This window comes from Chiloscyllium plagiosum, unplaced genomic scaffold (genome assembly GCF_037043375.1).
Source record: "Chiloscyllium plagiosum isolate Xiang-an unplaced genomic scaffold, Cpla_swu_hap1 HiC_scaffold_44, whole genome shotgun sequence".
Classification (NCBI taxonomy): Eukaryota; Metazoa; Chordata; class Chondrichthyes; order Orectolobiformes; family Hemiscylliidae; genus Chiloscyllium; species Chiloscyllium plagiosum.
In genome coordinates this window covers 19,988,278-20,009,377 of record NW_028270182.1, presented here as the reverse complement: position 1 = coordinate 20,009,377, position 21,100 = coordinate 19,988,278, and the positions used below count along the sequence as shown (strand labels likewise).

General features: G+C 58.7%; 2 protein-coding genes across 2 annotated transcripts in view; one reads left to right on the top strand and one right to left on the bottom strand.

The window, feature by feature from the left end:
- Nucleotides 1-21,100, top strand: part of LOC122547493 (insulin receptor substrate 1-like) — a 170,769-nt gene that overhangs the window by 77,655 nt on the left and 72,014 nt on the right. The window contains exon 4 of the mRNA XM_087982680.1: nt 11,627-11,686. Coding sequence (XP_087838806.1) covers nt 11,627-11,686 — 60 coding nt within the window. The remainder of the gene's footprint in view (nt 1-11,626; nt 11,687-21,100) is intronic.
- The window catches only part of LOC148137357 (uncharacterized), a 65,807-nt gene continuing 58,945 nt past the window's right edge, over nt 14,239-21,100 (bottom strand). The window contains exon 3 of the mRNA XM_087982905.1: nt 14,239-15,200. Within this exon, the coding sequence (XP_087839031.1) occupies nt 14,927-15,200 (274 nt within the window). The 3' untranslated portion in view covers nt 14,239-14,926. The remainder of the gene's footprint in view (nt 15,201-21,100) is intronic.

Genomic DNA, 21,100 nt, shown 5'->3' with positions numbered 1-21,100 from the left:
GGGGAGGACATGTGCTGTTGTTACCCGGGCTGGGCCTACTTGTGACTGGAGGTGGTTTCTCAGCTTCTCTCTGAACTAACCAAGTGTGAGCCCCTCGGTTCAAGGGCAATAAGGATGGTGTTAAAAAGAATTATGCCGCATGGGTACCGAGGGATGGTCAATGCTGAGAGAGTGCCGCGGTGTCAGGGAGAGTCAGTGCCCAGGGAGCGCCGCGGTGTCAGGGAGAGTCAGCGCCCAGGGAGCACCACGCGATCAGGGAGAGTCAGCGCCCAGGGAACGCTGCGCTGTCAGGGAGAGTCAGCGCCCAGGGAGTGCCGTGCTGTCAGGGAGAGTCAGCGCCCAGGGAGTGCCGCGCTGTCAGGGAGAGTCAGCGCCCAGGGAGTGCCGCGCTGTCAGGGAGGGTCAGCGCTCAGGGAACGCCGCACTGTCAGGGAGAGTCAGCGCCCAGGGAGTGCCGCGCTGTCAGGGAGAGTCAGCGCCCAGGGAGCACCACGCTGTCAGGGATAGTCAGTGCCCAGGGAAGGCCGCGCTGTCAGGGGAGAGTCAGCGCCCAGGGAGCACCACGCTATCAGGGAGAGTCAGCGCCCAGGGCGCACCACGCTCTCAGGGAGAGTCAGTGCCCAGGGTGCACCGCGCTATCAGGCAGAGTCAGTGCCCAGGGAACGCTGCGCTGTCGGGGAGAGTCAGCGCTCAGGGAGCGCAGTGCTATCAGGGAGAGTCAGCGCCCAGGGAGTGCCACGCTGTCAGGGATAGTCAGTGCCCAGGGAATGCCGCGCTGTCAGGGAGAGTCAGCGCCCAGGGAGCGCCGCGCTATCGTGGAGAGTCAGCCCCAGGGAGCACCGCGCTATCAGGGAGAGTCAGGGCCCAGGGAGTGCCGCGCTATCAGGGAGAGTCAGCGCCCAGGGAGCACCGCGCTATCAGGGAGAGTCAGCGCCCAGGGAACACTGCGCTGTCGGGGGAGAGTCAGCACCCAGGGGACACTGCGCTGTCGGGGGGGGGGGAGAGTCAGCACCCAGGGGACACTGCGCTGTCGGGGGGAGAGTCAGCACCCAGGGAACACTGCGCTGTCGGGGAGGGGGAGAGTCAGCACCCAGGGGACACTGCGCTGTCGGGGAGGGGGAGAGTCAGCACCCAGGGAACACTGCGCTGTCGGGGGGGGGAGAGTCAGCACCCAGGGGACACTGCGCTGTCGGGGGGGGGGAGAGTCAGCACCCAGGGAACACTGTGCTGTCGGGGGGAGAGTCAGCACCCAGGGGACACTGTGCTGTCGGGGGGAGAGTCAGCACCCAGGGAACACTGCGCTGTCGGGGGGGGGGGGGAGAGTCAGCACCCAGGGGACACTGCGCTGTCGGGGGGAGAGTCAGCACCCAGGGGACACTGCGCTGTCGGGGGGGGAGGGAGAGTCAGCACCCAGGGGACACTGCGCTGTCGGGGGGAGAGTCAGCACCCAGGGGACACTGCGCTGTCGGGGGGAGAGTCAGCACCCAGGGGACACTGCGCTGTCGGGGGGAGAGTCAGCACCCAGGGAACACTGCGCTGTCGGGGGGAGAGTCAGCACCCAGGGAACACTGCGCTGTCGGGGGGGGGGAGAGTCAGCACCCAGGGAACACTGCGCTGTCGGGGGGGAGAGTCAGCACCCAGGGGACACTGCGCTGTCGGGGGGGGGAGAGTCAGCACCCAGGGGACACTGCGCTGTCGGGGGGAGAGTCAGCACCCAGGGGACACTGCGCTGTCGGGGGGAGAGTCAGCACCCAGGGAACACTGCGCTGTCGGGGGGAGAGTCAGCACCCAGGGGACACTGCGCTGTCGGGGGGGGGAGAGTCAGCACCCAGGGGACACTGCGCTGTCGGGGGGAGAGTCAGCACCCAGGGAACACTGCGCTGTCGGGGGGAGAGTCAGCACCCAGGGAACACTGCGCTGTCGGGGGGAGAGTCAGCACCCAGGGGACACTGCGCTGTCGGGGGGGGGAGAGTCAGCACCCAGGGGACACTGCGCTGTCGGGGGGGGGAGAGTCAGCACCCAGGGGACACTGCGCTGTCGGGGGGGGGGAGAGTCAGCACCCAGGGAACACTGCGCTGTCGGGGGGAGAGTCAGCACCCAGGGGACACTGCGCTGTCGGGGGGAGAGTCAGCACCCAGGGAACACTGCGCTGTCGGGGGGAGAGTCAGCACCCAGGGGACACTGCGCTGTCTGCGGGGGGAGAGTCAGCACCCAGGGAACACTGCGCTGTCGGGGGGGGGAGAGTCAGCACCCAGGGGACACTGCGCTGTCGGGGGGGGGGAGAGTCAGCACCCAGGGAACACTGCGCTGTCGGGGGGGGGAGAGTCAGCACCCAGGGAACACTGCGCTGTCGGGGGGGGGGAGAGTCAGCACCCAGGGAACACTGCGCTGTCGGGGGGAGAGTCAGCACCCAGGGGACACTGCGCTGTCGGGGGGGGGAGAGTCAGCACCCAGGGGACACTGCGCTGTCGGGGGGAGAGTCAGCACCCAGGGGACACTGCGCTGTCGGGGGGGGGGGAGAGTCAGCACCCAGGGAACACTGTGCTGTCGGGGGGGGGGGAGAGTCAGCACCCAGGGAATACTGCGCTGTCGGGGGGGGGGGAGAGTCAGCACCCAGGGGACACTGTGCTGTCGGCGGGGGGAGAGTCAGCACCCAGGGGACACTGCGCTGTCGGGGGGGGGGGAGAGTCAGCACCCAGGGGACACTGCGCTGTCGGGGGGGGGAGAGTCAGCACCCAGGGAACACTGCGCTGTCGGGGGGAGAGTCAGCACCCAGGGGACACTGCGCTGTCGGGGGGGGGGGGGAGAGTCAGCACCCAGGGGACACTGCGCTGTCGGGGGGGGGGGGAGAGTCAGCACCCAGGGAACACTGCGCTGTCGGGGGGGGAGGGAGAGTCAGCACCCAGGGAACACTGCGCTGTCGGGGGGGGGGAGAGTCAGCACCCAGGGAACACTGCGCTGTCGGGGGGAGAGTCAGCACCCAGGGAACACTGTGCTGTCGGGGGGGGGGGGGAGAGTCAGCACCCAGGGAACACTGCGCTGTCGGGGGGAGAGTCAGCACCCAGGGGACACTGCGCTGTCGGGGGAGAGTCAGCACCCAGGGAACACTGCGCTGTCGGGGGGGGGGGAGAGTCAGCACCCAGGGAACACTGCGCTGTCGGGGGGGGGGAGAGTCAGCACCCAGGGAACACTGCGCTGTCGGGGGGAGAGTCAGCACCCAGGGAACACTGCGCTGTCGGGGGGGGGGAGAGTCAGCACCCAGGGGACACTGCGCTGCCGGGGGGAGAGTCAGCACCCAGGGAACACTGCGCTGTCGGGGGGGGGGAGAGTCAGCACCCAGGGAACACTGCGCTGTCGGGGGGAGAGTCAGCACCCAGGGAACACTGCGCTGTCGGGGGGGGGAGAGTCAGCACCCAGGGAACACTGCGCTGTCGGGGGGGGGGGGAGAGTCAGCACCCAGGGGACACTGCGCTGTCGGGGGGAGAGTCAGCACCCAGGGGACACTGCGCTGTCGGGGGGAGAGTCAGCACCCAGGGAACACTGCGCTGTCGGGGGGGGGAGAGTCAGCACCCAGGGGACACTGCGCTGTCGGGGGGAGAGTCAGCACCCAGAGGACACTGCGCTGTCGGGGGGGGGGGAGAGTCAGCACCCAGGGAACACTGCGCTGTCGGGGGGGGGAGAGTCAGCACCCAGGGAACACTGCGCTGTCGGGGGGAGAGTCAGCACCCAGGGGACACTGCGCTGTCGGGGGGAGAGTCAGCACCCAGGGAACACTGCGCTGTCGGGGGGGGGAGAGTCAGCACCCAGGGAACACTGCGCTGTCGGGGGGAGAGTCAGCACCCAGAGGACACTGCGCTGTCGGGGGGGGGGGAGAGTCAGCACCCAGGGAACACTGCGCTGTCGGGGGGGGGAGAGTCAGCACCCAGGGAACACTGCGCTGTCGGGGGGAGAGTCAGCACCCAGGGAACACTGCGCTGTCGGGGGGAGAGTCAGCACCCAGGGAACACTGCGCTGTCGGGGGGAGAGTCAGCACCCAGGGAACAATGCGCTGTCGGGGGGAGAGTCAGCACCCAGGGAACACTGCGCTGTCGGGGGGAGAGTCAGCACCCAGGGAACACTGCGCTGTCGGTGGGGGGAGAGTCAGCACCCAGGGAACACTGCGCTGTCGGGGGGAGAGTCAGCACCCAGGGAACACTGCGCTGTCGGGGGGGGGGAGAGTCAGCACCCAGGGAACACTGCGCTGTCGGGGGGAGAGTCAGCACCCAGGGAACACTGCGCTGTCGGGGGGAGAGTCAGCACCCAGGGAACACTGCGCTGTCAGGGGGGGGAGAGTCAGCACCCAGGGAACACTGCGCTGTCGGGGGGGGGGAGAGTCAGCACCCAGGGAACACTGCGCTGTCGGGGGAGAGTCAGCACCCAGGGAACACTGCGCTGTCGGGGGGAGAGTCAGCACCCAGGGAACACTGCGCTGTCGGGGGGAGAGTCAGCACCCAGGGAACACTGCGCTGTCGGGGGGAGAGTCAGCACCCAGGGAACACTGCGCTGTCGGGGGGGGGAGAGTCAGCACCCAGGGAACGCTGCGCTGTCGGGGTGGGGAGAGTCAGCACCCAGGGGACACTGCGCTGTCGGGGGGAGAGTCAGCACCCAGGGAACACTGCGCTGTCGGGGGGAGAGTCAGCACCCAGGGGACACTGCGCTGTCGGGGGGGGGGGGAGAGTCAGCACCCAGGGGACACTGCGCTGTCGGGGGGGGGGAGAGTCAGCACCCAGGGGACACTGCGCTGTCGGGGGGAGAGTCAGCACCCAGGGAACACTGCGCTGTCGGGGGGGGGAGAGTCAGCACCCAGGGGACACTGCGCTGTCGGGGGGGGGGAGAGTCAGCACCCAGGGAACACTGCGCTGTCAGGGGGAGAGTCAGCACCCAGGGAACACTGCGCTGTCGGGGGGAGAGTCAGCACCCAGGGAACACTGCGATGTCGGGGGGAGAGTCAGCACCCAGGGAACACTGCGCTGTCGGGGGGAGAGTCAGCACCCAGGGGACACTGCGCTGTCGGGGGGAGAGTCAGCACCCAGGGAACACTGCGCTGTCGGGGGGAGAGTCAGCACCCAGGGAACACTGCGCTGTCAGGGGGAGAGTCAGCACCCAGGGAACACTGCGCTGTCGGGGGGAGAGTCAGCACCCAGGGAACACTGCGCTGTCAGGGGGAGAGTCAGCACCCAGGGAACACTGCGCTGTCGGGGGGGGGGAGAGTCAGCACCCAGGGGACACTGCGCTGTCGGGGGGGGGGGAGAGTCAGCACCCAGGGAACACTGCGCTGTCGGGGGGGGGGGAGAGTCAGCACCCAGGGAACACTGCGCTGTCGGGGGGGGGGAGAGACAGCACCCAGGGAACACTGCGCTGTCGGGGGGAGAGTCAGCACCCAGGGGACACTGCGCTGTCGGGGGGAGAGTCAGCACCCAGGGGACACTGCGCTGTCAGGGGGGGGGGAGAGACAGCACCCAGGGAACACTGCGCTGTCGGGGGGGGGAGAGTCAGCACCCAGGGAACACTGCGCTGTCGGGGGGGGGGGGGAGAGTCAGCACCCAGGGGACACTGCGCTGTCGGGGGGGGGGGAGAGTCAGCACCCAGGGGACACTGCGCTGTCTGGGGGGGGGGGAGAGTCAGCACCCAGGGGACACTGCGCTGTCGGGGGGGGGGAGAGTCAGCACCCAGGGGACACTGCGCTGTCGGGGGGAGAGTCAGCACCCAGGGGACACTGGGGACACTGCGCTGTCGGGGGGGGGGGAGAGTCAGCACCCAGGGACACTGCGCTGTCTGGGGGGGGGGAGAGTCAGCACCCAGGGGACACTGCGCTGTCGGGGGGGGGGAGAGTCAGCACCCAGGGGGACACTGCGCTGTCGGGGGGGGGGGGAGAGTCAGCACCCAGGGACACTGCGCTGTCCGGGGCGGGGGGGGAGAGTCAGCACCCAGGGGACACTGCGCTGTCGGGGGGGGGGAGAGTCAGCACCCAGGGAACACTGCGCTGTCGGGGGGGGAGAGTCAGCACCCAGGGACACTGCGCTGTCGGGGGGGGGGGAGAGTCAGCACCCAGGGGACACTGCGCTGTCGGGGGGGGGGGAGAGTCAGCACCCAGGGGACACTGCGCTGTCCGGGGGGGGGGAGAGTCAGCACCCAGGGGACACTGCGCTGTCGGGGGGGGGGGAGAGTCAGCACCCAGGGGACACTGCGCTGTCGGGGGGGGAGAGTCAGCACCCAGGGGACACTGCGCTGTCGGGGGGGGGGGAGAGTCAGCACCCAGGGACACTGCGCTGTCGGGGGGGGGGGAGAGTCAGCACCCAGGGGACACTGCGCTGTCGGGGGGGGAGAGTCAGCACCCAGGGGACACTGCGCTGTCGGGGGGGGGGGAGAGTCAGCACCCAGGGAACACTGCGCTGTCGGGGGGGGGGGAGAGTCAGCACCCAGGGGACACTGCGCTGTCGGGGGGGGGAGAGTCAGCACCCAGGGGACACTGCGCTGTCGGGGGGCGGGGGGGGGGGGGGAGAGTCAGCACCCAGGGGACACTGCGCTGTCGGGGGGGGGGGAGAGTCAGCACCCAGGGGACACTGCGCTGTCGGGGGGGGGGGGGGAGAGTCAGCACCCAGGGGAACACTGCGCTGTCGGGGGGGGGGAGAGTCAGCACCCAGGGAACACTGCGCTGTCGGGGGGGGAGAGTCAGCACCCAGGGAACACTGCGCTGTCGGGGGGGGGAGAGTCAGCACCCAGGGGAACACTGCGCTGTCGGGGGGGGGGAGAGTCAGCACCCAGGGGACACTGCGCTGTCGGGGGGAGAGTCAGCACCCAGGGAACACTGCGCTGTCGGGGGGGGGGGAGAGTCAGCACCCAGGGGACACTGCGCTGTCGGGGGGAGAGTCAGCACCCAGGGAACACTGCGCTGTCGGCGGGGGGAGAGTCAGCACCAGGGAACACTGCGCTGTCGGGGGGGGAGAGTCAGCACCCAGGGGACACTGCGCTGTCGGGGGGAGAGTCAGCACCCAGGGAACACTGCGCTGTCGGGGGGGGGAGAGTCAGCACCCAGGGAACACTGCGCTGTCGGGGGGAGAGTCAGCACCCAGGGAACACTGCGCTGTCGGGGGGGAGAGTCAGCACCCAGGGGACACTGCGCTGTCGGGGGGGGGAGAGTCAGCACCCAGGGGACACTGCGCTGTCGGGGGGGGGGAGAGTCAGCACCCAGGGAACACTGCGCTGTCGGGGGGGGAGAGTCAGCACCCAGGGGACACTGCGCTGTCGGGGGGGAGAGTCAGCACCCAGGGAACACTGCGCTGTCGGGGGGGGGAGAGTCAGCACCCAGGGAACACTGCGCTGTCGGGGGGAGAGTCAGCACCCAGGGAACACTGCGCTGTCGGGGGGGGGAGAGTCAGCACCCAGGGAACACTGCGCTGTCGGCGGGGGGAGAGTCAGCACCCAGGGAACACTGCGCTGTCGGGGGGGGGGAGAGTCAGCACCCAGGGAACACTGCGCTGTCGGGGGGGGGAGAGTCAGCACCCAGGGAACACTGCGCTGTCGGGGGGAGAGTCAGCACCCAGGGAACACTGCGCTGTCGGGGGGGGGGGGAGAGTCAGCACCCAGGGAACACTGCGCTGTCGGGGGGGGGAGAGTCAGCACCCAGGGAACACTGCGCTGTCGGGGGGGGGGGGGAGTCAGCACCCAGGGAACACTGCGCTGTCGGGGGGGGGGGAGTCAGCACCCAGGGAACACTGCGCTGTCGGGGGGGGGGAGTCAGCACCCAGGGAACACTGCGCTGTCGGGGTGGGGGGGAGTCAGCACCCAGGGAACACTGCGCTGTCGGGGGGGGGAGAGTCAGCACCCAGGGAACACTGCGCTGTCGGGGGGGAGTCAGCACCCAGGGAACACTGCGCTGTCGGGGGGGGGAGAGTCAGCACCCAGGGAACACTGCGCTGTCGGGGGGGAGAGTCAGCACCCAGGGAACACTGCGCTGTCGGGGGGGAGAGTCAGCACCCAGGGAACACTGCGCTGTCGGGGGAGAGTCAGCACCCAGGGGACACTGCGCTGTCGGGGGGGGGGAGAGTCAGCACCCAGGGGACACTGCGCTGTCGGGGGGGGGGGAGAGTCAGCACCCAGGGGACACTGCGCTGTCGGGGGGAGAGTTAGCACCCAGGGAACACTGCGCTGTCGGGGGGGGGGGGGAGAGTCAGCACCCAGGGGACACTGCGCTGTCGGGGGGAGAGTCAGCACCCAGAGAACACTGCGCTGTCGGGGGGAGAGTCAGCACCCAGGGAACACTGCGCTGTCGGGGGGGGGGGGGGGAGAGTCAGCACCCAGGGAACACTGCGCTGTCGGGGGGGGGAGAGTCAGCACCCAGGGAACACTGCGCTGTCGGGGGGAGAGTCAGCACCCAGGGGACACTGCGCTGTCGGGTGGGGGAGAGTCAGCACCCAGGGAACACTGCGCTGTCGGGGGGAGAGTCAGCACCCAGGGAACACTGCGCTGTCGGGGGGAGAGTCAGCACCCAGGGAACACTGCGCTGTCGGGGGGAGAGTCAGCACCCAGGGAACACTGCGCTGTCGGCGGGGGGGGGGGGGAGAGTCAGCACCCAGGGAACACTGCGCTGTCGGGGGGGGGGGAGAGTCAGCACCCAGGGAACACTGCGCTGTCTGCGGGGGGAGAGTCAGCACCCAGGGAACACTGCGCTGTCTGCGGGGGGAGAGTCAGCACCCAGGGAGTGTCTTCTGACAAGATTTTGTCTCCCTTGTGCCCTAAGCACAATTCACATCTCATCGAATTTCCCTGGGACCCAGGAGAGCCCATAAAGACTTTGGGGGGAGAGAGAGAGACTAAATTCAGATTTTGGATGCTCAGTGCCCCAGTCAGGGCAAATGTACTTTTCCAGCATTTTCTGGATTGATTTCAAAATAGTTTCGCCAGTGTTTAGTTGTGATTAACTGGTGACTGCTCCGGTCTCTTGCAGCACAGCAGCTGTGTTACTGTGTAAACTGCAAGATCCAAGTCCAGGAGGTTAACCTCACACAGAGTTCACGACTAGCTCTTCCAATGGGCCTGTTTATGGTTCTCCTTTTCTGTTACCTCTGGAAAGGATTGTCCGTCTGGGGGCGGGGTTGGGGAGGGTGGGGGGATGATCATTTGGGCCCATTGTCTTTTGGAAAGAACTGTCTAACACAGTAATCCCACTGTCGGGCCGTTCCTCTGTGATCCTGCAAATAGGATCACAGAGGAACCTTCCCTAATTGTGGTATTTTCACAAGGATTACGCAAATGTCAAACTCCAATCAGCACATGACCCTGTTGGGCAATCTGCTGATTGTGGTTGATAAATCAGTCACCATTTGAAAGGTTTCTCCTGCCTATCCCAGCCAGGTATCATTCCATTCTTTACAGTTTGGTAAGAAGTGGAAAGGTCTGAAATACTACCCAGAAACAACCATTCTCAATGTTGAGAAGGTGCCAAGTGACATGCAGTGTGGTATTCTGCTCAAAAATGGCATTACCTCACTGTTTCTCACCATCATTCTCTCACTTTTACTCTGCTTTCTGCCCCATGCACATTCTCTCTCCCTCTCTCTCTCTCTCTCACACTTTTACTCTCTCTGTTTCCACTTCTCTCTCTCTCTGTCTCTCTCTGTCTCCCTCTCCATCTCTCTCTCGACTTCTCTCCCTATCTCTCTCTCTCTCTCTCTCCCTCTCCATCTCTCTCTCTCACAACTTCTCGCTCTCTTCTCTCTCCCCCCTCCCCCCCCCCTGTCTGTCTGTCTGTCTGTCTGTGTGTCTCTCTCTCTCTCCCCCCTTCTGTCTCTCTCTCTGTCTTTCCTTCTCTCTCTTCCTCCCCCCCCAACCTTTCTCTCTCCTTTTCTGTCTCCCTTTCTTCCTCCCTCTCTCTGAGAGAACTGACACAGCGTTTCATGACGATGGTGGCAGCTGACTTGACTTTGTCCAGAATATTCTAGAGGGTCGAAGGTTGACAGAGGAGCCAGCTGACGATAACATGTCTTCAGCTGTTCCTTTTTAGTTTAAATCTGTTGCACTGTGTAACTAAATACTTTTTCCTGTAAGCTGTTTGTAGAAACAAAGTCAAAATTTCAATCCGTGTGCACTAGACCATGATGTGGAGGAGCAGATGGAGGCCATTCAGCCCTTGAGGCTGCACTGTCATTCAGTGAGGTCATCGCTGACCTGATAATCCTCAACTTCACTTTCCTGCATTTTTCCCCAGAACCCTTGATTTCCCTGACTGATTAAAACTCTGTCTCAGCCTTGAGTTTACTTAATGAGTGTGGATTCATCGCTCCTTGAGAGTTGACTCGCAGGTAGATAGGATAGTGAAGAAGGCGTTTGCTATGCTTTCCTTTATTGGTCAGAGTATTGAGTACAGGAGTTGGGAGCTGAAAATGTTTTGCTGGAAAAGCAGGTAAGGCAGCATCCAAGGAACAGGAGAATCGAGAATCCAGGAACCTGAAGAAGGGCTTATGCCCGAAACGTCGATTCTCCTGTTCCTTGGATGCTGCCTGACCTGCTGCACTTTTCCAGCAATACATTTTCAGCTCTGATCTCCAGCATCTGCAGTCCTCACTTTCTCCTACAGGAGTTGGGAGGTCATGTTGCGGTTGTTCAGGTCATTGGGTAGGCCACTGTTGGAATATTGTGTGCAATTCTGGTCTCCTTCCTATCGGAAAGATATTGTGAAACTTGAAAGGGCTCAGAAAAGATTTACAAGGATGTTGCCAAGGTTGGAGGATTTGAGGTATAGGGAGATGCTGAACAGGCTGGGGCTGTTTTCCCTGGAGTGTCGGAGGCTGAGGGGTGACCTTATAGAGGTTTATAAAATTATGAGGGGCATGGATAGGATAAACAGATAAAATCTTTTCCCTGGGGTCGGGGAGTCCAGAACTAGAGGGCGTATGTTTAGGGTGAGAGGGGAAAGATATAAAAGGGACCTAACGGGCAACTTTTTCACACAGAGAGTGGTACGTGTATGGAATGAGCTGCCAGAGGAAGTGGTGGAGGCTGGTACAATTGCAACATTTAAAAGGCATTTGGTTGGGAATATGAATAGGAAGGGTTTGCAGGGATATGGGCCGGTGGCGGCAGGTGGGACTAGATTGGGTTGGGATATCAGGTTGGCATGGACGGGTTGGACAGAAGGGTCTGTTTCCGTGCTGTACATCTCTATGACCCAGCCGCTGTGTTAAAGAATTGTACTGATTCACTGCTCTCTGAGAGGGGTTCACCCAGATCAAAGCTTGTGGGTTTAACTAGCCCCTCCAGATCCTTCAGTAGAAAGTCCCTGCTCATAGCCCTCTGTGTGAGGCACGGTTGGCATGCTGTCTTTCAGAGAAGACTTTGACCTGAGGTCCCTGCTTGACTTCTCCGGTGGACATTGAGGGGGGAATCGCGATAAGCTGAAGGGCAGGGATCCCAATGGTACCAATGTGTAATGTAGATACCAATTGGAGTTTCTATCTTCTACTGGAAGTAGGCGTGGTGGCTGTGTCTGTAATCCAGTTTTGCTGAAATCTATGCTGTGTTTTAAAGGCATGCACACCGAGACACTGTTTGTAAGTGTACGGATAGATCTGTATTTTCCAATCTACCGTGACCTCAGCCAGTGCTGGAAAAGACCTTGAGAAACATGGGAAGTCTGTTCTGGGGAAAGGTCAGCAATCTCTTTGTTTTCTGCTTGGTGTGCCATGTCTGGGCGGGTGCGATGCTGTCCGTCATGTCGGCGCAGTCTAGCAGCTTTCCGGCGTGTGACGGATGCCGGGATATTCTCCGGGTACCTCTGTCGAGGAATGTGCTGAATCTCCTTCTGGAACCCAGCTGGAATGTTGCGAACCGTTTCGGGTGCCACACTGCAGGGACGACGCGAATGCATTGGAGAGAGTGCCGAGGGAATTTCCAGGAATGGATGAGAAACTTCTGAGATGAAGATAGATGGGAAGGGGTTAGGGCAGCTCTCCTTGGAGAGCAGATTTGATCGAGGTGAGAGGGACCTGAATTGGAAACTGTGAGATGATTAGATTAGGTTCCCTACAGTGTGGAAACAGGCCCTTCGGCCCAACAAGTCCACACCGACCCTCCGAAGAGAAACCCACCCAGACCCATTCCCCTCTGACTAAAGCACCTAACACTATGGGGCAATTTAACATGGCCAATCCACCCTAACCTGCACGTCTTTGGACTGTGGGAGAAACGGGGGAGAATGTGCAAACTCCACACAGACAGTCGCCTGAGGCTGGAATCGCACCTGGGACCCTGGTGCTGTGAGGCAGCAATGCTAACCACTAATGGTAACATCTGTGTGAGCGTCGCTAACCTTCTGTCTCCCCCAGAACAGGAGGCCATGTGTCTGAATCCCACCCCATCTGGGTTCGTGCCTGTTCAGTGCTGCACCAAGGGAGAGCTGCTAACTTGCGTAGAATCCCTGCTGTGTGGAAAGCAGGCCATTCGGTCCATCGAGCCCACAACGACCCTCCGAAGAGCTTCCTGCCTCAGACCCCCCCACCCCACCCCACCCATCCCTGTAACCCCCGCATTTACCATGGCTAATCCACCTCGCCTGCCCACTGCGGGCGATTTAGCACGGCCAATCCACCTAACCCGTACGTCTTCAGACTGTGGTGGGGGGGAACCCACGCAGAAACTCCACACAGACAGTCGTTCGAGAGTGGAATTGAGTCCAGGTCCCTGGCGTTGTGCTGACCACTCAGCCCCTGTGTCTGACCTGAAACTGATGAACAGCAAAGCAGGACTAAGCAACCAGAGATGCTGTTTCCAGCTCATCACGTTCACTGAGGGATAAGCTTCAGTACCAAAGTATACTCACCCACAAAATACTGGACGAGTATACTGGATAGAACCAGTATTTTCTGGATGAGGAGGGAGTATCGTAGTGCAGATGCTTATCCCTCAGTGAACGTGAACAGTGATGAGCTGGAAACAGCATCTCTGGTTGCTTTAGTCCTGCTTTGCTCTTCATGACTGTGCTCAGCTGGCTGTCAGCTGGAGGTGCTGGGCCTCCTCCACCGCCGCTCCCTCACCACCAGACACCTGGAGGAAGAACGCCTCATCTTCCGCCTCGGAACACTTCAACCCCAGGGCATCAATGTGGATTTCAACAGTTTCCTCATTTCCCCTTCCCCCACCTCATCCTAGCTTCTAACCTCCCGCAACTCGATCCCCTTGACCTGTCCGGACTTGTCCGACCTGCCCAGCTCCTTTTCCACCTATCCACTCCACCCTCTCCTCCCTGACCTATCACCTTCATCTCCTTCCCCACTGACCTATTGTACTCTATGCCACTCTCTCCCCACCCCCCACCCTCCTCTAGCTTATCTCTCCACGCTTCAGGCTCTCTGCCTTTATTCCTGATGAAGGGCTTTTGCCCGAAACGTCGGTTTTGCCTGTCTTCGGATGCTGCCGGAACTGCTGTGCTCTTCCAGCACCACTGATCCAGAATCTGGTTTCCAGCATCTGCAGTCATTGTTTTTACCTCTGTCACGTTTGCGAGATCAGAATGGTATTTACGTTTTGAGAAAAGTGTTCCGTTGGCTGGAAAGCAACTTTGATGCTCTGAGGATGTGAAAAGGGATTGGATTTTATTGAAAGTCTTTCTCCTTGCTGGCTGGCTTTGTTCAGGAAATCGAACGTCACGCACAGCCGCGATGAGTACTTTGGTCAATGAGTAATTCTGAGGAGTCTTTGGTAGTTCTGTGAAATTCTGTCTCCCGCTGGGCATTAAATAAAGACAGAGGGGGCCTGCTACCAGCAGCAGTGAGGGACTGTTCGGTGAAGGAGCTTTCCATGTTCAGGAAGATTGACCATCCTCTTGTGGTCAGAGTCTGGCAGGAGACTGGACAGCAACAGTCTGATTCTCTGAAATGACTGAACAGGGAGCGAGATGCAGGGGGTTTACTGCTTGGGAATTGGAGTCCTTTGACATGAAGTTGGGTGCCTTCACCAAACACTTCCAGCACAGTGACAGCACAGCATTAGTAAAGCTCCCTCCTACCCTTTTAAACTCCTCCCAGCAATTGTCCCCATCAAACGTTCATGGGACATGGACAGTACAGGGTTAAACGCAGAGTAAAACTCCCTCTACCCTTTTAAACTAGAGGTAGAGCTCTGGGTGAAGACATTTTTCCCCCAGTCAGTCCTAAATGACTACTCCATATCCTTAGTTAAAAATCACACAACACCAGGTTATAGTCCAACAGGTTTAATTGGAAGCACACTAGCTTTCGGAGCGTCGCTCCTTCATCAGGTGGTAGTGGAGGGCTCAATCCTAACAGAATTTATAGCAAAACTTTACAGTGCAATGTAACTGAAATTATACATTGAAAAATTGATTGTCTGTTAAGCCTTTCATCTGTTTGAATACCATGACAGTTTCACTTCTTTCATGTGTAAATCACAAAACCTTTTTTAAAAAAGTTGCATTCTCAGGTTAGTTGTTAACCATGGTGATAGCTAGACAATATGTTGAAGGTGTTAGCCTCCTGTGTTCTCTGTCTATGCCATGATGTTTAGATTGATTCTAATCTAAAAACTGAGATAACTGAGTTTTACATGAATTCATGCAGTTTTTGAGCAGAGTACAATGTAACCCTGCAAGTACAAACTCACCCCACAAAATATGTGTGTGCATGTGGGTCTTTGTCTGTCTGTGTGTGTGTGTGTGTCTGTCTGGGTTGAGGGTTGTGAGTGTGAGAAAGTGTGTGTGTGTATGTGTGTGTGTATATATAGAGTGTCTTAAGTCTGTGAGGGGGTGCATGTGGGAGTGTGGGAGTGTGTCTGTAAGGGTGTGTGTGGGTGTCTGTGTGCATGTCTGTGTATATGTGTGTCCGTGTGTATGTGTGTATAGGAGTGCCTGTGTGTGTGTGTAGTGTAATGGTGATCACCTGTAATGTGACATGAACCCAAGGCCCTCCCTATGGGTACCAAACTTAGCTATCAGCCTCTGCTCGGCCACTTTTCTCTGCTGCCTGTCCTGAAGTCCACCTTGGAGTATGGTCACCCGAAGGTCCGAGGCTGAATGTCCTGGATCAATGAAGTGTTCCCCAACTGGGAGGGAACCCTCCTGTCTGTTGATTATTGTGCGGTATCCATTCATCCGTTGTCGTAGCCTTTGCTCGGTTTCCCTAATGTACCATGCCTCTGGGCATCCTTGCCTGCAACGTATGAGATAGACAATGTTGGCTGAGTCACATGAGTACCTGCCATGTACAAGGTGGGAGATGTCCCCAAGTGTAATGGTGGTATCTATGTCCACACTCTGACACATCTTGCAGCGCCTACCGTAACAGGGTTGTATCCTTAGACTGTTCTGGATTTCCTGGTCATCAGAAACATCCTTCCTGTGTTTATCCTGTCTAGTCCTGTTTGAATTTTATACATTTCTATGAGATTTCCCCCTCCTTCTTCCAAACTCCAGTGAATATAGTCCCAACCGATCCAGTCTCCCTTCATAAGTCAGTCCTGCCATCCTAGGATCCCTACAGTGTGGAAACAGGCCCTTCGGCCCAACATGACCACACACATCCTCCAAAGAATAAACCACCAGAGACCCATTTCCCCCTAACCTCCACATTCCTGAACACTATGGGGTAATTTCCCATGGCCAATCCACCCTAACCTACACATCCCTGAACACTTTGGGCAATTTAGCACGGCCAATCCACCCTTTGGACTGTGGGAGGAAACCGGAGCACCCGGAGGAAACCCACGCAGACACATGGAGAATGTCCAAACTCCACATGGACAGTCACCCGAGGCTGGAATCGAACCTGGGTCCCTGGTGCTGGGGGGGGGGGTGGGGGGGCAGCAGTGCTAACCACTGAGCCACTGTGCTGTCCCTAATCAGTCTGATAAATCGTTTGTTGTGTTTCTTCCATAGCTAAAACATCTTTCCTCAGATAAGACCACAACTCTGCACAATACCCGAGCTCTAGAATGAGGGAAGGAACGAGGAGGCAGATAATCTATTGGCAGCCATTTCCTACCAAAGCTACAGAACTCTGTGCTACCTGACTCAAAACCTCAACTCCAAGCCAATTTCCTTTTGAGGAAGGGGGTGAACGAGGTGGGAATTTAGATTAGATTCCCTACAGTGTGGAAACAGGCCCTTTGGCCCACCAAGTCTACACTGACCCTCTGAAGAGTAACCCACCCAGACCCATTTCCCTCTGACTAATGTACCTAACACGATGGACAATTTAGCGTGGCCAATCCACCTGAACCTGCACATCTTTGGAGTTTGGGAGGAAACCCACGCAGACACGGGGAGAATGTGCAAAGTGCATACAGACAGTTGCCTGAGGCTGGAATCGAACCCGCGTCCCTGGCGCCGTGAGGCAGCAGTGCTAACCACTCAGTCACAGAGGGAATTCCAAAGGCTTGATTCCAGAGATGGGACAATGGGAATTGGAGGATGTGAGAGGGGCGAGGGACAGATTTGAAGGAGGGTAGATATTGGTGCGAGTTGTTGGGGGCAGTTTGCGACACTGCCAGACATATTCCTGTTTGTGGGAGTGAGGTAGGAGAGCCCCTTTTGTGCCTGTGACGGAGAATGTTCTGTGCTGATGGCCAGGATCATTGCTGCACGCAGGCATTTTCTGCTCAACTCACCCAAGCAGATCTCGACAGAGGTGGGGGGTGGGGTGGGGGGGGGGGGGGGGGGGGGGGGGGGGGTGGGGGGGAGGGGAGGCAGGTGTGAAGTTTCACAATTTGCAGCTCATTAACACCTTTGGCTCCATCTGCTTCAGATGTGGGTTTATGGTAATGCTGTGAAAAGCAAATTCAGGTCAGGCTGAGTTAACCCTTTACAGTGTATTTGCTTCAGAGTAGCAGGAGCTGATGCTTAGGTGCACACACACACGTGGGACTGCACAGTCCCAGACATTGAGTGAATGATTCCCTTGTACTCACACCGTGTGTGAGGGTGAATGTGTGTGTGAGGGTGTGTGAGGGTGAGGGTGTGTGTCTGAGGGTGAGGGTGTGTGGGTGATGGTGCGTGTCTGTGAGTGAGGGTGAGTGTGTGTGTGAGGGTGTGTGTCTGTAGGTGAGGGTGTGTGGGTGATGGTGCGTGTCTGTGAGTGAGGGTGAGTGTGTGTGTGAGGGTGTGTGTATGTGTGTGTGTGAGGGTGTGTCTGTGGGTGAGGGTGTGTGTGTGTGAGGGTGAGTGTGTGTGTGAGGGTGTGTGTCTGTAGGTGAGGGTGTGTGGGTGATGGTGCGTGTCTGTGAGTAAGGGTGAGTGTGTGTGTGAGGGTGTGTGTATGTGTGTGTGTGAGGGTGTGTGTCTGTAGGTGAGGGTGTGTGGGTGATGGTGCGTGTCTGTGAGTGAGGGTGAGTGTGTGTGTGAGGGTGTGTGTATGTGTGTGTGTGAGGGTGTGTCTGTGGGTGAGGGTGTGTGTGTGTGAGGGTGAGTGTGTGTGTGAGGGTGTGTGTCTGTAGGTGAGGGTGTGTGGGTGATGGTGCGTGTCTGTGAGTAAGGGTGAGTGTGTGTGTGAGGGTGTGTGTATGTGTGTGTGTGAGGGTGTGTGTCTGTAGGTGAGGGTGTGTGGGTGATGGTGCGTGTCTGTGAGTGAGGGTGAGTGTGTGTGTGAGGGTGTGTGTCTGTAGGTGAGGGTGTGTGGGTGATGGTGCGTGTCTGTGAGTGAGGGTGAGTGTGTGTGTGAGGGTGTGTGTATGTGTGTGTGAGGGTGTGTCTGTGAGTGAGGGTGAGTGTGTGTGTGAGGGTGTGTGTATGTGTGTGTGAGGGTGTGTCTGTGAGTGAGGGTGAGTGTGTGTGTGAGGGTGTGTGTCTGTAGGTGAGGGTGTGTGGGTGATGGTGCGTGTCTGTGAGTGAGGGTGAGTGTGTGTGTGAGGGTGTGTGTATGTGTGTGTGAGGGTGTGTCTGTGGGTGAGGGTGTGTGTGTGTGAGGGTGTGTGTGATTGCGTGTCTGTGGGTGAGGGTGTGTGTGTGTGGGTGAGGGTGAGAGTGTGCATGTGTGAGGGTGAGTGTGTGTGAGAGGGTGTGAGTGAGTGTGTATGTGTGTGTGTGAGGGTGAGTGTGTGTGTGTGTCTGTGTGTGTGTAATACCAGATTATCCGGCAAGATCGCAAGGTCCCCGATGCTTGGCGAAACTATGTAATCCGGAATTTGATTAATTGAATGGAATACTACCTGCTATGTCTATTGGGTGATTGAGGTTTCTCTGTACTGTACTGAAGCACTCACGGGGCTGTTACAGTACAAAACAGGAATGCATCATTCCCTTTTGCGCAAAATGTTGAACACGTGTACCCAGTTGCTTTATAAATAGATTGGGAATATATGGGGGATGGACTCAGTTCAGTTGAAAGTTCTCAATCAGGTGAACACTGATAAATTGGAGTTATAGGTGTATCCAGAGAAAGTGCGGGCTGCAGAGGCTGGAGCTCAGAGTTGAGAGGGTGGGGCTGGAAAAGCACAGCAGGTCAGACAGCATCCGAGGGGCAGGAGAGTCAATGTTTCAGGCATAAGCCCTTCATCAGGAATCTGGTGAACCCTTCATCAGGTTATAGAGGTATGCCTGCATCCCTCCTGAGGTGGAAAGGTAAGGTAGTAGAGGTTTATTGATAGATTAAGTGAGGAGGCAAAATATGGTAAATGGAGTGAAATTTGGGAGAATGTGAAGGTGTCCATTTTGGAAGGGGGAGTACAAGAAGAGTTTTATTTAAATGGAGCAAAACTGCAGAAAGTTGCAATGCAAAGGGACATGGGAGTCTTTATGCACAAAAAAAACAAAGCTAACACACACACCGGCAGCACAGGTAGTCAGGAAGGAATCTTAGCCCTTCTTACACGAGGTAGGAGTGTAAGAGTCAAGAGGTTTCACTGCAGCTGTACAAGGTGCTGGTGAGACACACATCTGGAATACTGGGAGCAGCTTTGAGGGTTTCCCCTTTGAGGAAACATAGAACATAGAAGAATACAGCGCAGTACAGGCCCTTTGGCCCTCGATGTTGCGCCGATCCAAGCCCACCTATCCTACACTAGCCCACTATCCTCCATATGCCTATCCAATGCCCGCTTAAATGCCCATAATGTGGGAGAGTCCACCACTGCTACTGGCAGGGCATTCCATGAACTCACGACTCGCTGAGTAAAGAAAGATTGAACGCTGTTCGGGGAAAGCTGACTGGAATGACCCCTGGTCTGGAGGGATTGACTTATTGAGCAGAGGTTAAGCAGGTTGGGACTCTACCGACTGGAATTTAGACTGCGAGGTGTTCTCGTTGAAACATCGAGAATTCTTAAGGGGCTTGACAGGGTAAGTGCTGAGAGGCTGTTGGGAGAGTCCAGGTCGATGGGCACAGTCTCAGAATGAAGAGGCACCAGCTAAAGACTTAGATGAGGAATTTCTTCAGAGGGTGGAGCATCTCTGGAGCACCTTGCCCCAAAGGACTATGGGGACAGAGTCCTTGTGGATTTTTAATGCAGGGATCGATAAATTCTAGGATTACAGGGAAAGGGCTGGAAAGTAGACACTAAGAATGTCGGATCGGCCATAATTCGATTGCAAGGAGAGCAGGCTCAAGGGGCTGAACACCGTACTCCTGTTCCCATTTTCTTCTGGTCTTATTGTCTACCTTTATATCCCCCACCAACCCTGACACGCCCTCCCTATCTCTGTAACCCCCTCCAGCCCCTACACCCCTCCCTATCTCTGTAACCCCCTCCAGCCCCTACACCCCTCCCTATCTCTGTAACCCCCTCCAGCCCCTACACCCCCTCCAGCCCCTACACCCCCTCCCAATCTCTGTAACCCCCTCCAGCCCCTACACCCCTCCCTATCTCTGTAACCTCCTCCAGCCCCTACATCCCTCCCTATCTCTGTAACCCCCTCAGCCCCTACACCCCCTCCCTATCTCTGTAACCCCCTGCAGCCCCTACACCCCTCCCTGTCTCTGTAACCTCCTCCAGCCCCTACACCCCCTCCCTATCTCTGTAACCTCCTCCCGCCCCAACACCCCTCCCTATCTCTGTAACCCACTCCAGCCCCTATAACCCCCCATCTCTGTAACCTCCTTAAGCCCCAACATCCCTCCCTATCTCTGTAACCTCCTCCAGCCCCTACACCCCCTCCCTATCTCTGTAACCCGCTCCAGCCCCTACACCCCTCCCTATCTCTGTAACCCTCTCTAGCCCCTACACCCCTCCCTATCTCTGTAAACCCCTCCAGCCCCTACACCCCTCCCTATCTCTGTAACCCCCTCCAGCCCCTACACCCCTCCCTATTTCTGTAACCCTCTCCCTACATTCCCTACATTCCTCTCTATCTCTGTAAATACATCCGGCCCCTACACTCCTCCCTATCTCTATAACCTCCTCCAGCCCCTACATCCCTCCCTATCTCTGTAACCCCCTCCAGCCCCCTACACCCCCTCCCTATCTCTGTAACCCACTACAGCCCCTACACCCCTCCCTATTTCTGTAACCCCCTCCAGCCCCTACATCCCTCTGTATCTCTGTAAACCCATCCGGCCCCTACACCCCTCCCTATCTCTGTAACCCCCTCCAGCCCCTACACTCCTCCCTATCTCTGTAACCCCCTCCAGCCCCTACAACTCCTCCCTATCTATGTAACCTCCTCCAGCCCCTACATTCCTCCCTATCTCTGTAACCCCCTCCAGCGCCGACACCCCTCCCCTATCTCTGTAACACCCTCCAGCCCCCTACACCCCCTCCCTATCTCTGTAACACTCTCCAACCCCCTACACCCCTCCCTGTCTCTGTAACCTCCTCCAGCCCCTACACCCCCTCCCTATCTCTGTAAACCCCTCCGGCCCCTACACCCCCTCCCTATCTCTGTAACCTCCTCCAGCCCCTACACCCCTCCCTATCTCTGTAACCCCCTCCAGCCCCCTACACACCCTCCCTATCTCTGAAACCCCCTCCAGCACCGACACCCCTCCCCTATCTCTGTAACCCCCTCCAGCCCCCTACACCACTCCCTGTCTCTGTAACCTCCTCCAGCCCCTACACCCCCTCCCTATCTCTGTAACCTCCTCCCGCCCCAACACCCCTCCCTATCTCTGTAACCCACTCC